The sequence below is a fragment of the Pterocles gutturalis genome, unplaced genomic scaffold (genome assembly GCF_000699245.1).
Source record: "Pterocles gutturalis isolate BGI_N339 unplaced genomic scaffold, ASM69924v1 scaffold7773, whole genome shotgun sequence".
NCBI classification, from domain to species: Eukaryota; Metazoa; Chordata; class Aves; order Pterocliformes; family Pteroclidae; genus Pterocles; species Pterocles gutturalis.
The window spans coordinates 9981-28156 of NW_010125596.1; the positions used below are offsets into that span (position 1 = coordinate 9981).

Below are 18176 nucleotides of genomic sequence, written 5' to 3' on the forward strand. Positions count from 1 at the left end.
TATTTATTTGCTGCATTTTTTCTCATGTTAGATAAATGCTTATTCAGGCAGGGAATGGACTGTCCCACACAGCTTGAACAGTACCTTGAGCTATGAAATTCCAGCTCTAAGACTTTGGGAAACAACTGTGATACTGAACAATGGTTTTCCAAAATCAACATAGAAAAATACATAGGTGAAAGCAACAGGCCCTTATTTGCCTTCAGTTCTGAAATACAGCACCCATTTTGCTCAAAGGATGATTTTATCTGTGAAGGCAGTTTTCTGCTCCAAACAGCCCATCCCAAGTCAGCTGAGAGCTTTAGGACAGGATGAGTCAATGAAGCCAGCAGAAATTCTGCCATCTATCTGAATGGACATACCCACAAATTCTGATGACAACACCAGTGAAACACAAATTAATCTTTCCAAATGAATATACGTACTTATCCTATTCACACAAAAAGCATGTTGATATCCAGCTAAAAATACAACCTCTCCACTTGGTTAATAAAAAAGACTTACAGCAGTGTGATAATATGACAAGTAACTATCAGCTGAAATTCAAGGAAATTGGTCAGAATAATCTAACCGCACTAGGCAGCAATGATGAAAACACTGGGAGGTTTTTTTGTTTGTTTTTGTGTAAGAAGATTTTTATTCAGTTTTTTTCACTACTTTCAGGTTGGAGAATACTGGAACTCACCTGATGATAACTGTACAACTTATACATGTGAAAAATATGATGACCAGTTCATTCAAGTTGCCTTACAGAAAAGCTGTCCTCCCTTTAACCCTGATGACTGTGATCCAGTAAGTACTCTTCTACCAGTTCTCATGCTTGAAAAGGTTGCAGTGGCTAACACCGGTGATCATGGTGTCAAAGAAAAATACCTGGCAGAAGCATCACACAGGATGTAGCTCTCATTTTATCCTCTCTGAATCTGGTCGCCATCAAATTTCATTTCAGAAAAGCAATTAAAAATTAAAATGGGTGATACATAAATCCTCAGTGAGGATTGAGCACTAGAGAAAAGGGTACAGCGTAATGTTTTGGATCCCTAAAAGTGTCAGGTGACCTAGAAGCAAGAATCTTATTGAAAAATAATGGGATTTTTATTCCTAAAGTATTTAAGGTTATATTGTTTTTTTCAATTCACTTATTGAGAGAAAAGGTGAAGAAAATTAAACTACTCCAGTTCACAATACCATTCAACTTAATACAGCCCAGGGTAGATTAGAACCAGCCCCACACATCTGGAGTCTGTTATTTCATTAATTGCGTTACCATATCTGACATAATCCTTCACCTGTACTGACTTTGGTCACTCAAAATATCCCACATGTGCTACAAGTTTTATTTGTGAAATTTTACTAATGAACTGTGATGACAGCAAAGCAGTTCTAGTCCGCCTCAATGTCAGCTTTCAAAGAACTTTTGTTAACACTTAATTGAAGTAGTTATGTGCCCTTAATAATTAGCCTTGCTTAAAATTAGATTCCACATCAACACAAAGATCTTTCTGGTGCCAGAGAAACCAAGGAAGCAGGGAAAGTCTCTGCTTTAGTATGCAGATACGAAACCTAAGTTATCTTTTTCTGTTTTCCCGCTCAAGGATGACATCAAGTTATCGGACGATGGCTGCTGTAGAGAGTGCCAAGTAAAACTGAAGAGTAAGTAATGATAATATGTGCCTTATTGTGTATATTAGTCCATCCTTGCGTGGTAGATGCATAGACAGGAGAGGTGAACAGACCAAGTCCAGGGCCACTGCCTCACACTGGGGCGAGAAAGAAAACAGGTGGAAAAAGAAAGGAACAGAACATTTCCAGGACACACTTTAGGGCCTTGGAAAACATGGGTATGGTGAACTTTCCCATCCCTTACTGTTAAATGTCAGCCTTTCTGTGGGACTGTTCTCCAACTTCCATAGATACATCCTCCTTAAGGAAGAAAGTGAAGCCTGTCCTGGGAGGTGGGTGTGTATTGAGCAGTTGCCGCAGTACTGCTTTTTATTTCTGCATCCTGCACCAAAGCTGCATAAACTAAAGGGAAATTTTAATTCATTGATAACACAAGTAGCAAGAGTCATCATTTGGCCCTTAGCAATGAAAAGAGAAATGCACTGTGACCTAATTTCCTACTTCAGCTCCACCCACTTCAGTTTTCTAGTACAAACTGTCTACCATACATATACATTTGTTTATACACACATGTATTTTAACCTATTTTCCCTTGGTTTGTGACAACTTCAGGTTGTATGAAGCACAATACTACTACTGTCATCAACTATCATGGATGTGTATCTCCTGCACCTGTTGAGATGACATACTGTGAAGGCAGCTGTGATGCTTACTCACGGTAAGTGGTACAAAGATAATTATGATCTCTTGTTTTCTACTCTTTATACTAGTTATGTAACGCAAATCACAAGTGATTTTCTAATATGTCCAACATCCTCCCAGTCATCAGCTATTTCCACTGTGCTAACTAGAACTTTTAACAGACATGATGTTGTATTAGTTTAATTACCTCAAGACCCACAACATTTTAACAGCCTGTGCAGTGTCATAGTGGACAGACCTGAGTTTTGATTTTACCCATATAAAAGTGAGGTTATTTTTTTCTCTCTATTCTCTCATTTTGGACTGGCTTAATATGTAATCCAGATTAATTATTTTACTTTTTCTGTATCTTAATGAAGAGCTAGGTCCATCCATTTTTACAATTAAGAGCAACTTACTCATATTTCACTACAATATTGTAAGAATGGTAATATTAAGCAAGAGTCCCACATGCAAGCACACAACTTCTGGTTATATTTATTAATGAGTGGGAGGGGCAGTGGTATTTCTCACATAATTTCTGAATCTTTCTCTTTTGTTGGTTTTGCAATCAGATATTCTCCGGAAGCGAACACCATGGAACATAAATGTTCGTGTTGTCAGGAAATCAAGACCAGCCAAAGAACGGTGACTCTGACATGCAGTGATGGAACCTACCTTGATCACTCATACACCTATGTGGAGAAATGCAGCTGTGTGACTGCTGAGTGCATCCCCCAAGCTGGCATCCAACAGGCAACAAAACAGAAAACAGCCTTTCAGGAGCAACTGAATGTCTATAAGTTGAACTAGAAAGAAGAAGTCAAACAAGGGTTGAACATAAGACTAAAACAAAACTTTGAAAAATACAAAAGTGTCAAAAGCAGCTAAAATTTTGGATGAACAGATGATATTTTCCGCACACAAACTCAATATTTCTGTCTACATTATTTCAGTTTTCATTACCAATATATCTCCCATTGTTTTTCATGTCTTTTCTTTTGTACCTTGAAAGGTACAGCATAAGGTAATTTTGACATTTTCTGTTAGTTTGTTTGTCTTCTGGGAAGCACTGTACCATAAAACTGAGAGCTGGATTTACACTTGCACAAAGTCTATTTTGAGAATAACATTCTTTTCTGGCTTGAAGCCTGCCTGTGGTGGCATACTGTAAACACTTGACAATATCTAATATTTCCATTGACATAGACTGACCTTTTTTATAACATTTTCATTCCAGTTCATTGAGACAAATCAAAACCCAACCTAAAGTCCAGAAAATAAACAAACAAAACCCAAGGAAAACTGTACCTCTCAGTTTCTTTATTTTTCTTTTTGCCTTAAGGAAAACTTAGACTGCAGAAAGCCATACCTTCTCAAAATGGTAAACTTCAATATTTTGAACAATTTATGATGGACAAATTTCTCTATATATTCTCATGAGAAAAAGAAAGAAATCCTATCATGAGAAGCTGCTGCACACTACTCCTTGTTTACATAATACCATCAGCATAGTAACTATATGAAAATATGGAATTTTTTTTGTTTATGGTTAACTGTTTACAGAAGAAGTATATGTATATTTTTTTGCCAACAGGGGCATATGAAGGATTTTTGTAATAAAAGTTAATAATAATAATAATAATAATGTAAATTCTTTCCTAGGAGGCTTTTAAAAGTCAAACCACTGCTATTTATTTTGTTTTTGGAAAATTGATTTATTGGGTCATTTCTTTCAGAATTGTTAACCCATTTCTTAGTCCTAGTCCTGTTATCTGGGTGTGGTATATTTTCTTCTTCTATTTTGTTTCGGAATATTGTTTTATTTTTATTCCTTATGAAAAAACATAAGGAAGATGAATAAATTTTAAGCATTTTACAGCGTGTCTCCTTTGACTTTTCACTGAATCACTCACATGAGAGATGCTGGCCCCATAAAATATTTGCTTCCCATGCTACTACAGCCATTTCTCAACAGCTCCAGGTCAAATGTCAGTCTCGACTGTGGTACCTAACCCCCTATAGGGCTTTAATGCTGCTTGGAATGAAAGGCACTCAAAAATAAATACTGAAAGTGTTCCAAGCACATCATTTTAGAAGCTACCAATTAGTGCGCTTCCAGTAAGCAAATGCATCTTTGAGTTTGTGCAAATTCTATAGCTCTGAAAGTTCTTTGCCTGACAGACAGAAATTATTCAAAGTATTCCAAACCAGTTATTCTCATATTTTAGAGCCCACTGCAACGTACATAAATCTCAAACCTGAAACTGCACTAAGTCTACAAGTTTTGACAAGTTACTGTGCAGCTTTAGTTATACTAATTCAAACCAGCCATCACAGATCTGACTCTAAGTTGTATAACACCAAGCAACATGTTTTACACAATTTACAAATGACCACTCTATGATCTGTAGGGGGAACAGGAAAAAATGAAAGGTGATGACCTTTCTCCTAGCCTACAATTTGGACAGCTCAGTAGAAGGAGTAACAGGGTAACAACGTAGGCTTTCTGCAGGCTGCTTTCTCACCCATTTTTCTTTTACAGACTAATACAACCCATATACTCCCCCACCCAGAGGTGAGCGCTGAGTTCTCCCTGAGTATCACTAGTAACGTCATACTTCCTGCTGGCAAAAATCTCTACCTCTTCACAGTTTCCTCTTGGCAAATTGTTACTTCATGGTTTTTTCCAGTCCTTAAGCTCTTCAACTTCCCAGTGAGGCCCCAGGTGGCATACTGCTCTGTTCCCTCCTGTCCACCTAACCCACCCTTCCCAATGCAGCACTACTACTGAATTCATGACTGATTCAATAAGTGACAGGTTCTCTGGCCTTCCCAGGCAAGCTAGGAAATTATTCTTCTCTCACACATTCTGCAAAAGGGAAAAGAGATTGTCTATAATATAAAATAAATTATTATGCACTTCTTTGGTCCATAAAATCTCCTTGTCCACAGTTAAACCACTGAAATAACAGACATGCTGCATGTTGCTTCAAGATCATTAGTTGTTTTTTCATGCAAAGCCTCCACCTCAGCATCCCAGCAGCTACTCTCTTCCCTGGAAAACTTTGTGTGTATGAAGTGTGTGCCACCAGCCACTTCATACGACTTACTGAAAGAGGAAAAACTAAAATGCTGAGGAAGATGGGAATGACAGAAACATAATATGCGGAATAATAATATAATAATATGAGGAAGACTGAGAGGTGATAATGGCAGGGACAGCAAAGGCCAAAACCAACCTAGAGTTTGGTGGCATAAGAAGAAAAACAGGAAGAGAAGTGAAAGAACACACAAACTTCGGTCCTGGCATGGGAAAACAAGGGGGCAAGGAAACAACAAAGGGAAACATAAGGCAAACCATGGAGGCATGCAGAACCTGTGGCTGAGGACATACTGGAGGTGCCACCTTGGAGAAGGAAGGATCTGTATCACAGATACAGTCTCAGTGCTAGGAAAGAGCAAATGGGAACCCTCAATTCAAGAGGAGAACAGGGGACAACATGCTTTGGGCATGAAGAGCAAGAGGAAGGACCTGCAGGTACTCGCTGAAGCAAAACACAGAGTAAATGACAAACAGAGCTGCAGTGGATGTAGTAGACCAGCCTTAGAGGCTTCCTAAATTTTCCTTTACACAGGACCTATCTTTGCTCTGAATTATTGCTGACACAGATGGCATAATAGCTCCAAAGTAAACCTTTCTAAACATTGGGATGAATTAGATCAGTTATATCTCTCAAAAATATATCACCAACTTTTTAAACCACAGATAAATAATGAAGTCAATGAACAATTAGGTGGAAGAAAGTGGTTGGCTTGGCAGCTCTTTATTGACACAAGTCAGAATACTGTGCCGGTCACACCAAACTATACTACTCCAACCTTAATGATTCTATGGTTCTATGGTTCTATGTAGATAATTCGTGTATATTACACCAACGCTAACACTAGAGGGCTCGTTGTTCACGGTTTACAAGCTTGTATGAAAAGGTTTCCTGTAAAAGTGTTTCTTTCAAGGTACTTCAAAATGAGCCACATAATAACTATTGCCTTACTTGCAAACCATCAGGATAAACTTTGCACTTAACTTGCTCTTGAATCTGCAGGCATCCATTCCACATAACACACCGAGACTTGTTTATACTTTTTTTTTTTTTAATCTGATCATCTTTGGAACACAAATACACTACAGCAGAGAAATCATTCTACTTCGGACAGAACTTACTCCAGCTGTACAAAAAACATTCACAGGTTTCAGGTTGAATTTCAATATTGGTTGTCATCAGTCCTTTCTTGGGCATTCGTACATGTGCTCCCCACCATAACTCGTGTTATGTAGCCTAATTACTGCATGACCAGCTTATTTTTTCCCCCTTTTCCACACAACATGTTAAAACTCTGAAGTGTAAATAACAAACCACTAATAATCACTTTTCAGCTATGCTTTGTATTTATAAGTAACATATAAAATATAACCTGAAATTATATGTCTATTCAGATTTACTGCCTAGGAGTTCACTTCAAGAAAAACATTTGACTGCTAAAGCAGGACAGCTAGCTTTTAAGCCATATCATGTTCTGAAAACACCTGTGGAAAGACTTAGGATTGTTTGTGGAACAACCCAGCGTCGCAGAAGGAGTCAGAGTTAGTTATGCACTTCACCCACACTACAGAAGCAGCAACATACTTTATTCACACAAAATAGTGAGTTCAACGGTTAATGTAAGAGTGATTGATCATGATTTGATAGCAAGGTACACTTGATTATTTACTGCAGAGGACAGGGTCAGACAAAACTGTCATGGAGACCCTCCTGTTGAGTCACGAGGTTCAGAAAGGACTCCCATGCTCTCTAAAATTCTTCTCAGAGAGGTGCCTAGGTGCAGCTACCCTAGTCCCAGACTTAGTCAACAGTTTACCTCTAAAGGATTATATATGTGCAATCAATCCTTTATATCACTTAGCTAAGATTTCATACTTTAGCATGCTGTTAATCACTTACCGAGAATATGTTGTGGCAAGGAATCTCTCAGCCTTGAGGAGTAACCTTTGAGAGATGTCCCTGCTCAAGGGGACATCCTGGCATGCAGCCCACCGCTGTGCAGGAGAGCTCAACGGACCCTGGGCTGTCCAATATTTACAGAATAAGATGATTGACCTATAGTAATATTTGCATACTAGACATCTTTCAGTTGGTTCATGGTCAGCTAACCCTCAGTTGTTGATCAAGATGCACAAGATAGCCCTCAGGTATTGTGTTGTTATCTGTCTCCCCTAATCTGCTCTGAGTCATCATGACCGGATGCGTACATTAAGGCCACCAGTGGTGTTTATGGCTTGAACAGGGTTGTGTTACACCCAGGAGAAGGGCTGATAAAAGACAACTCAGGAATAAAAACCACACTTGATAACAGCAAAACCCAGCTCAAGGGAGGAAGCTTTCTTCCCCTTCAATAGGTTTTGTTCTACCATTGCATAAAAGGGCAGCTCTGTTGCAACCAGCCAAATTAAAACAGAGTTTTAAAACAGAACAGGAAACCAGTTCTGCTTGAATATTATTAATGCAATAATAAAGCAATCATAAATGCACAGAAAGAACATTTTTGCAAATGATGCAGTGCTCATGACTGTCACTTTTTTTTTTTGCTCCGTAGTGTTTCAAAAACTATTTTCTTTCTTGAGTCTCGGATTTCTTTAAGCATTCATTATAACTCTTATTTATAACTACAGTTTGGTTATAAGGAACCAGCAAATGCTTGTGCTGTTACAGTAATTGTTGTTCCTAAGAATTATTCACATAGTTAAAATCTTTTAAATAGACAGAAACTTACTCTTGTCTCCTAACCCCTCTCCTGCTGTTACAACCATGCATGCAAATAAAATCCCACTTTTGCCTCCCCCTGTTTTAAGAAAGCAAAGGCTGTCCAGGCAGTCAAAAATGAAGCTTTTAAACATAAGCAATTATAGACATCTCATGCACTAAGTCTCACAAAATGCTGTAGACAACTGCATGAGTCTAGCTGCCAATCCTGAAACTAAATCATTTCTTCTGCACTTGCACCTGTCTAACCGCAAGGATATCCCCGTGGCTGTTACTGGTTTTAACTGAATTAAAAAAAAAAAAAAAAAAAAAAAAAAAAAACAGCCAGAAATATTTGAGGGGAGCCTGATTCCAAGGCAAATTTGGAACTGGTGTAAGTTTTGGAGACTATCAAATGTGGACCCTGCAGCTGGTCCCTCGCTCATAAAGGAGCCAGTCAAAATCTCTCATTCCATTTTAGCTGAACTCTATGGAGGTTTGGGGCCAAAACTGAGCTTTATCACATTGTTCAATGTCACACCTTCTGAGGCACAGGACTGCCAACTGCAACACAGCCACAACAGGAGAACTGGCAGACACAACATGACAGTAGGTGTTAGAGGATCTATGGAAAAGGCATAATAAACACTGTCATGGAACGATGTCCTGCCACAGCAGAACCAACTTTCTTATTTGCATTAGATGGTGGTTGCCCTGTATTCTGAAGAACAAGATTATTCTACCGGATGCAGTTCTATAATTTGTTTTGCTATTAATGCTTTAGTGCTTTATGACCTCATTCTAATAGAAATTCAGATCCATTATTCAGATATCTGCTATTTTACAGGAAATGAGCATTAAAATTGCACTAAATTTGTGTTGACTGAAGACAGCACAAACCAATACTGAATCCCATACCTCATGGCAAGCTGAAGTTCCATAACACTCATAATAGAGAAGTTGTCAGAGTAGACTTGATCTAACAGAGACGGGTAAAACTACTTTTCCTTTAGCAAGGAAGCTATGGGATCAATATAATTCATCCCTCAGTAATCCTAGTCCGGATTTTAATGATGAGTATTTCAATAACCAGACTTTCAATCTCAGTTGAGATTTTTCAAGCTAAACCATTCTCAGATTTCCAGTATACTCTGGGATTTAATAAAAGAAAAAAAATTTGTTAGCCCCTGTAAATATATATTATGTCCTTATAGATAGTAGATTTATTTTTATATGTGTGTGTGTTTGTGTAAGGACCAGCAAAGGTATATATAGGACAAACCCATCAACAGTCCTACCTTCCATTTATCTTTTCTCTTCTGTCTGAAATGGTTAGCACCAGAGGTTTCACAGACATAGCTCCTTAATTCAGAGCAGTTACTAACCAGAAGTAACAGAGCAGCTTGTAATTTTGTTTCAACCTAGCAAGCTGGAGGTCCTGCAGAAAGGGCATCTCTGAAGAAAGCTTTCCAGCAGAATAGAAAGCTTTCCAGCAGAATACAAATGTTCAGCAGAAAATTCACAAAACCTGTCTTTTTACATAACCAAAGAATAGCCACTTACCATGTTAGCTTATCATTGATTTATCAAATCTGCTCTTAAATTATTTCCTGAAGAATTTCTTTGCGTCACTATCTTTGTGAGAGGAACAGTTGGCTTGAGGGAAATAAAGGAATGCCACCAAAAAGCGTATGAACTTCAGTCAGACATCAGACCACACAGATTCACGGCGCCTTTCCACCAGTGAAAGAACTCACCCATGAAAGGAAACTCTTCCACAGAAGTGGGCGACCAAGGCTTCAGTTGTATCTATGTAAAACCAGCACCGCCACTGCTGAATCACACTCTGGAAAAGAGAGGAGACTTCTGTGTGATCACCAAAAAAGCCAGGTAGCAGAGGGAAAACAATAAAAAAAGTGCACCTCATGGGAATACTTGATCTTACAAATTGCCTTTATACGTTAAATACAAAGATTTATTTCTGTGAAAATCTAGGCCAAACCTTTGTTTATACTTAAAATCCTACACAACTGCTCTGTAAAATTGATTTAAATATTCAGCCACTTATTTGGCACAAGGAAGACTTCAGATGATTAAAAGACTACATGATCTACCCTAATCCACCCCTTCTCAGCTCTCCAGGCTCAGAGTACGCTGCAGGGACAGGGCAATGAATAGCTCAGGTCTGCTCAACTCCTGCAAACCTCACGAAGTTCGTAAGTGCTTCTGCCTCAGCATCAAATAAGTCATTTTTTCACTCCTGAAGCAGAAATTCACACAAAACAGCAATCCTAAACCACAAGGCGATCAAAGCTAACACAAAGGAAAACCTGTCAGCATTACACTGACGTAACTACAGTGGACGTGATATTAGCAGGATCTCAATTTACCTCAGAGGAAAATACAAATATGCACTGTGACTAATCTCCAAGGCTTTCAGGAAACTATGAATATGTCTTGGAGACTCTTTTTTACAGTTCATCCACCCTAACTGAAAATATTACAGAACATCCCATATGCCTGAGTAAGCACACCTCACTTATGCAGTTGAGGAAGCACATTTGAGCAACATACAAAGGTCAGAAATAAATAAACAGACAAAAGTTACCAGAGAAAGAAAGAGATTTTCTCCTACCTTGGTACCCTCACTCTGGTATGGTCACACTGGTGTTCCGTGATCTTTCAGGAGCATCAGGCCTTCATCTACCAGGAAACAAAAACAAAGCAGAGCATGAGGATTGTGTTCGTTCTTGCATTTATGATAGCAACAATAAAAAAGGGGCCATCTTTCTAAAGGCAAGTTTATTTTTTCAAGTTGTCAATTCACTTTAAGTTATTTGAGATTAATCTGCTCTGGTGATGTGGCCAAACTAAACATTCAGAAACTGTCCATAATAAAGCCACCCGGTAGCAAATTGCTTCAGTCCTGGTGACTGTGGTTTTTTAAAAGGTTACGTCAAAGACAGAATTAATGCAATGCATCAGAAATAATTTCTCACACATAATTTAGTCACAAACACCATTAAATAATAAAGAAGCAAACCACACTGTGCCCCACATGGCTCTTTGAAAACTCCTTTTACAGGGCTCAGAGTAAACAGTATGGGATGAAACAAATTTATCTGAATGTGCCACAACCTGTTCCTCCATCATGTAAGAACATTTGAAGAGGAAGGAAAGAGAACAACCCACCCACTGCCCTCAGAGAGCTTTTCCCACTCAAAACACCAGCACGGCTGTCACAAACCATCGAAGATAACGCTGCAAAAAGGTGGCAGCACAGGAGCTTTGAGGGGCTGGGCAAAAGGGGATTGTGTCCTTCCCAGGACCCAACCCAAAACTCACCTAGCTCCAGGAGTGTCCTCCTGAGAAATACAACAGAGAAAGGACCCCCTTCCCTAGGTGGCCTTCAGGTACGCCATCTTGAACCTACAGGGGCCCCAGTGGCGGGAAACGCCTCACGCCTGGGCAGCTGGCAGCTGAGTACCTCAGGTACGCAGGTGGCTGGCCTGAGGTGTGCCGTGCTCCCTGGCTGTCACCAAGGCTGGGTAAAGCTCCCAGGGATGATGTCCTCCCAAATGTGAGGTGTCACCCGCCTCCCAGAGGAAGGTACAGCCCTTTGCAGGGGCTGCTGGGCAGAGTTTACCTCAGCGCAGCCCCCAGGTGAGGGGTGACAGGCAGCGCCCTGTACCACACACGCAGGGTGTCTGCAGCTCCGGGGGGACAATTCACTGCCATCACCACTCCCTCAGAAGAAAGGCAGCAAGGTACGTACCTTTAGCACAGCACTCCTGCCTCTTCGGGAAACTTTATTCTGAGAAGACTTGGCAAGTTTGCTGCATTTCTGCTCCTGGCAGAGCAACCAAAACCAGGCCTGAAAGGCCTGGGACTTTTTCTCCCCCTTTCCTTTAACTGTTCCTTTTTTTTTTTTTTCCTGACAGGAGTTTGGGCTGGAACAACCCCCTGCCCTTGTGCAACAAGGCACCACAAACAAAATCACAGGCTTTCCACCCCAGAACAACTAATCCATCTCAGCAAGGTAACCTGTTAATTTATAAATGAGATTAAATATAAAGGGGGGAAGAAGCGCTGGTGGCAAGCTGCCCCCCAGCACCCCCAGGCCCTGGCAGGGCTGCCCTGGCCCTGCTGTATCCCCAGGGCCAGCCTCCCTCAGTCCTGCAGCCGGGCATGGCCATGCCCTGGCTCCCTCCTGTATCTTCTGTGGCAAAGCACACACCACACAGTATTTATACAGGTAGTGTAAGTACATGGTATTTATACACAGGCGAACAAAGCAAGCTGCCCCACCATTCTGCATAAAGTCCAGTTTCCAACGTCACTGGGATTTTGTACTGTTATAGCTTCTTTAAAGGTTAACAGAGAAGAGAGGAAAATATCTCCAGCTGTTTTTTTAAAGCATGTCCTTTTTCTAACCTCTTTGCTTTTGTCAGCAAATTTTGCTGGTTGATCATGGTTGCCTGACACAGCAAAGTTGCATAGGTACTGCATTTTACAGCCATCCCTGTGCCTTAGCAGATGCTCTCCTGTCTCTGCCTGGTTACTTTTCTGCTCTCTTCACAAGGCCTTCAGGCAAGGCTGAGGATTCTGTTAGTTTAGACAAAGGGCTCAATCAGGGCAATATAGGAAAGGCTCAAAGCTGTACATATTCCTCTCCATAAGGTGTGCCAAACAGTGTTCTGGCACTGCTGAGAATCTGATTTGTCATACCAATGAACTCAGATATCCTGACTGCAAAAGTGATGACTGTTGAGATCAAACACTTACAAGGGAACAGCAGAATGTATGCAAGGATAGCCCGTTTGTCACCTTAGTAAAAGAGCAATTCTAGCCTTGTTTATATTTCTTGAGGCTATGTCTGTCTTGTTATTTATTCTTTGTTTCATTCTTAATATCCATTGTATCATGCAGCTTAATGCATATTTGCACTGATTATTACATTGCATTTCTTCTGTTATATGATATAGGCTATTGACTGTTTCATTCTGTTTGCTGACATGTACGTTTTATTAAAGTTTTGAAATATATAGCTTAAGCATATTAATTTTTAATAATAATGTGTATTTATATTTTAAATGAAATCCAGAAGCTTTCACTTTTCTGCAGAAAGTATGGTATTAGTCTCCAGGAAATATAGCTATCTGCTTTCAGAAGCACACAGGAAGTTTCACAGCTGTGTATTTGATTTATTAATCTGTCAGCAGTTGCGTAGAAGATAATTGGTCTATCTTGTCAAACTTAAACTTTTGTATGGTACAACAGCAAACACTGTTTTGCTCAAGGCTACAGGTTATTTTGCTCCTTTTTCCCAAAATGTTGTGTCTCGTCTAGGACATGACTCAGATATTTCCTCTGTGTTAGGCAATCTGCATTTATATATATGCACTCTCATGTTAAGAATACTTTCTGGTTAGTGCACAAGGATCCCAAAAGGGAAAGGATCTACAGGGAAAGTGCAGATTTATTGTCTACTTTTGTTTGGTATTTCAATCATTTTTTTTTCCTCTTATTTTCAGTAATCAATCTAGAGCTACTTGTACTATTACTTCTTTGAAGTCTATCAAGTGTTCTCTCTCTCAAATTAAGGTCATAGGTAACATACGGTTTGCAGGTAGAGATAATGTTTTATTGGCTCAGCTGGCATAATTAGAAAAATTAGGCAAGCTTTTTGGTACAGTCAGCTTCAAAAAAAGGTGACTAAATGTTTTGCCATCAGAGAACTATTTCTTAGATAAGTATATCTGAGGAAGTGGTGAAATCCAGCCAAATCCTACTCTTCTAGCCCATTCAGCTAAAGCCAGGAGGACTGGATTTGCACAGTCAGGACAGAATTTGGCCCACAGTCAGCATCAGGAAAACATTTGCATCCAGAAAAATACAGCATTATTTTAGCGATATGTTTAAAGGCTTGCTTTCTCCATATACTTTTATTCCACTATAGACACTCTAAACAATCAGTACTACTACAGATATATATATATATATATATATGTTGCTAGATGTGAAAGGGACTTGCAGGACTCACTCTCACTAGCTGTACTGGTGCAATGTTGTTTTTTCACTTCAGGTAGAGCACACTGTAGTGTTACATTTACATGTCTCTACACTGCGTATAAGTCACATATATATGCAACAACCATGTAGACAAATTCTAAACAAGCAGTCAGTATTTTACCTCTAAACACATCCCAGAAAGGCTCCTGGGTCTTGAGGGATTGTTCCCTGCAGGAAGATTGGTTTCTCTGGTGTTAACATTGGTGTGTTTAGCGTGGTGGTTGTTGCTTGTTTTACTGAATCTGGTTTCATGGTAGGTTGTTTCAGGGTCCTCCACTTCTACCCATGCATGTGACACTATTAGTTGCTGGTAGTGGACAAAGTCCTTCTTCTAACTGGAAAAACTGCTTTGCCCTTGAGTTCTGCAAAGGTTGAGAGCAGTTGTCATTTTATCCCTGCGAATAAATCTCTTATTCATTTTGACAAAGGCTTAGATATTTAACAAGCGTCACAGAAACTGAATGCATACAGAGCAAACAGTCAGACAGAGACTGCCATTGTGGATGAGTTGTATTACCTGCAGCATTGTGCCTAAAAACGTCCTTGAGGTGTGGTCTTGGCTCTACCCCAACACAATGCACATGCTGACAGATCAGAGCCTTGTAAAATAATTGCTGGTAGATAAAGTAAATCCTCATCAGAAATGTATTCTCTGAAGAAACAATCAATATAAGTAATCAAGACACCCTGTTTGGAAGCTATGTGAAAGCTACTGGAACACAGAACAAGGACTGGGAGTTTTGGTTGAAATATTTCTGTAAAAATCATGCAACAGCATGAGTAACAGTCCTTTATAGGAGGGAACGAGCAGCAGGAAGAGAGCAATCCTACTCTGCCTACTCTCTCTCCCTCTTTTTTCCCCTCCATTGTCTGTTGTTTGTTTTTGGTTTTGTTTTTTTTATAGTTTTCTGATTGCACATCATTAATAATATTTCCATTTTGGGGTTGTGGGGTACTGGTTCTTAGCTGTCAACTCAGCAACATTCTTGAGAATTTATTAAATTCTAAACTCATAAATAGCTCTCCTGGAACAACTGGGATTACTGTAAAGTCAGATTCCACTTAATACCCAGTTCCATTCCACATACTTATTCAGAAAGGTGGTTTAAGAACATATGCATTTCATAATGAATTAAATGCTTGCTTTGGCATTAGTGTTGCCCTAACAGCTAAGAACCCCACTCACATGGACCAGGATTTCCCTGTGCTAGGAAGTATACTGAATGGTCTGAATTAGTTCTTTGAAACATGCACATATGTGTTTGCCAAACTAGATTAGTTTCATTTTGTTTACATCTCGCTGCATTGTTCTATTATTACTTGTCTAGATATTTATTAAGCTGCGGTGGTGCTTGTAGTAGAGTGGCGTAGAATTACTCTCTGCTGTGCTGTACAAACATGAAACGTGAGAATTTTTAAAGATAAAAGGTAATATAAAGACACGGAAGAGAGAAGAGAGAGAACAGTAATGGCCATCTAAGGTTACCTATGCTATTTATGAAGCTTAAAGGAAATAGACAACGGCTTGAAACCGGGATTTTGCTAGTTATTTCTGTAGTAGTGTGGTCCCCGTTCTGTTAGTTTTAGGACAGTAGTCAGTGTTCATGGAGTAAACAGTAGCATCAAAAAGAGGGGAGGGATCAAAGCTGACTAGGGACAGAAACTTTTCTTCTACTCCAGCAAGCAATGTCATTTAAAGGAGACTCTGAGATACGAGGATGTCCAAGTACCACCTTCAAGACAAATAAAATTCAGAAGCATGACATCCTTTCCATGGTTTGCCCAGAACAGTACAGTAAGGAATCCTTTATACCCAGTGGTTTAACTCTTTCAGTCACAAAGGCCAGCCAGTATCTTTAGTTGTGTTTAATTTACTTTACCTCCAGGATCTGGAGGTACAAATATTATCCCACTCATTTTTTCACTTGCTACCTCACATATTGCCAACTTCCTCACTCATCCATATCCATTTCCCTCTGACACCTCTCTGCATTCTGTATCCTCTTTCTTTCTATTCACCCTTTATGATCTCCAAGTCCCACTTTCTTTCTCTCCTTCCTCTCCCACTCAGTGCTCTGCTTTCCATCTCCCTTTGGCTTCTGTAAGAGGAAGCTGTCACACTCACAGTCTAGTAGCAGCAACAGCAAAGGGCAAAAAGAAAAGGGGCAGCGAAGAGGAAGCTCATCTGCTGGCAACAGCTGAGCTGCAACAGAAAGTCATGAAGAGAATTAAATTCATCAGTCTTCAAGGTCTTTTAACTTCTCTTTTAGGTTTATTTCTTCTCCATACTGACTGCAACCATGATCCATATGCCCTTTCAACTTAATAACAACAACAACAATGCCACAGAGATAGTGAATCCAGAGGCATCACATCAGGATCCCTGAGACACATATTTGTGGAGTATAGGAGGGTATTCTTCATAATTATCACTTTGTGCTTGCTTAGCTCTTTCTTTGACATGCTATGTTGGCCACTGCCACAGAGCGGGTATTGGGTTGGCTGGACATTTCCTCTCATCTATTGTGGTCATTCTTATACTTAACAAACAAAGCGGAAGTAGTTTTCATCTGGTTAAAACCTACACCAACTTACCTACTGTTCTTGTTTTACGTTAGTGTTGGGGGAGAAAAACCTCCAATATATTAGCAAAGCAATGACATATTTATCAGAAAGGTTTGATTCTGTTTCCCAGTATCTAGTTTACTTTTCTGCTGAATTACAGAAAGGTCAAGAGTTTGATTTGGCATCCATTAAATGCTTTACCACACAATAGAAATACTGGGATCTCTCTCGGCTAAATGAAACACCCCAGGATGGCATCATCAGCTTTAAGAACAACTTCAGTTCCAGTAAATTCTAATGAACAGTGTTTTGCTTTTCAAGTGTAGTTGTCAAGACAATCTTTCTAAACAGAGACAAGATTCCCCCAAAATTCCCTTATGCTGCAACATGTTGATTTGTTAAACAATATATCAAGTAATTTATTCTCTTGACGCATTCTGAACAGCTGCACAATTCTGACTGAAGTATTTCCACCTCCTCCTTCCACAAATACTTGGCATAAATAGATCCAAAGTCTGCAAAACGTCAACTAAACAATTAAAAGCTTGACAAAGTCATAGCAATTGGAAAGAGGGTCTTAGCATGGAAAATGTTGTATAATCGCATCTGGCAGTGCTATAAGGTAAAGATATAAGAAAGATCCAGGAACAAACCAAATCCAGAGTCAATCACGTTCTAGCTAATGTGTAACTAACTGATGGTTCAAGATCATAATTAATGTCAGTAGATATGCAGTCCTTCAGTTTCCAGGATTCAGCATTATACAGGAGGCATTTTACCCCCTTAGTAAGCCATCACGTGAAAGGATCCAATCAGTATCAAAGTATACATTATTAAAGGATTAATAAAATTTGTATGAAGCTCCATAGAAGTCTCTTCACTGATTTCAGTGGGAAGTGAATAATGTTCTACATATATTCAATTCTTACCCAGCTGTGAAGAATAGAGGGTGTCTAAGGTTAATCATTAAAATACAAGTGTAAATTCTTGCATTTTAGGAAATGAGCATAATTTAAGAAATATATGAACTAGTATGGATATTTGCCATAATTTTCATTATCTAGGTCTCCAGACTGCAAAAAAAATATCTAAAGACAGTCATTTTCCCAAGGTGTTCTTCACTACATCAATTCAGATAATCTTCCTGTCTGTAAGGCCACAGAAACAACTTTGTCACATTAATATTCAAGTGCCATTGAATAAAAAAGGTCTGAGGAAAATGATTTCTTAAATATGTTTTGGTGTAGAACTGACTAAATTACATGCATAAATATGCTTACTTTCCTTTCTCTTTATAATCAAATATTAGCTAGAATAGTGACTAATTAACAGGTACGCCCAAAAGAACAACCATGAGAGTTTCCTAACATTCAGTTCTATCCTATTCTCCTTGGTTTCAAAATATAACATATAAAACATTTTGCTCCATTCAGA

At 39.2% G+C, this 18176-nt stretch overlaps 1 protein-coding gene across 1 annotated transcript in view; it reads left to right on the top strand.

Moving 5' to 3' along the window:
- Positions 1-18176, top strand: part of LOC104465538 (mucin-5AC-like) — a gene marked incomplete at its 3' end in the record, with an annotated part of 62819 nt that overhangs the window by 9575 nt on the left and 35068 nt on the right. Inside the window, exons 13-16 of the mRNA XM_010078630.1 lie at positions 664-792; positions 1596-1653; positions 2236-2341; positions 12047-12144. Of these exons, the coding sequence (XP_010076932.1) occupies positions 664-792; positions 1596-1653; positions 2236-2341; positions 12047-12144 (391 nt within the window). The remainder of the gene's footprint in view (positions 1-663; positions 793-1595; positions 1654-2235; positions 2342-12046; positions 12145-18176) is intronic.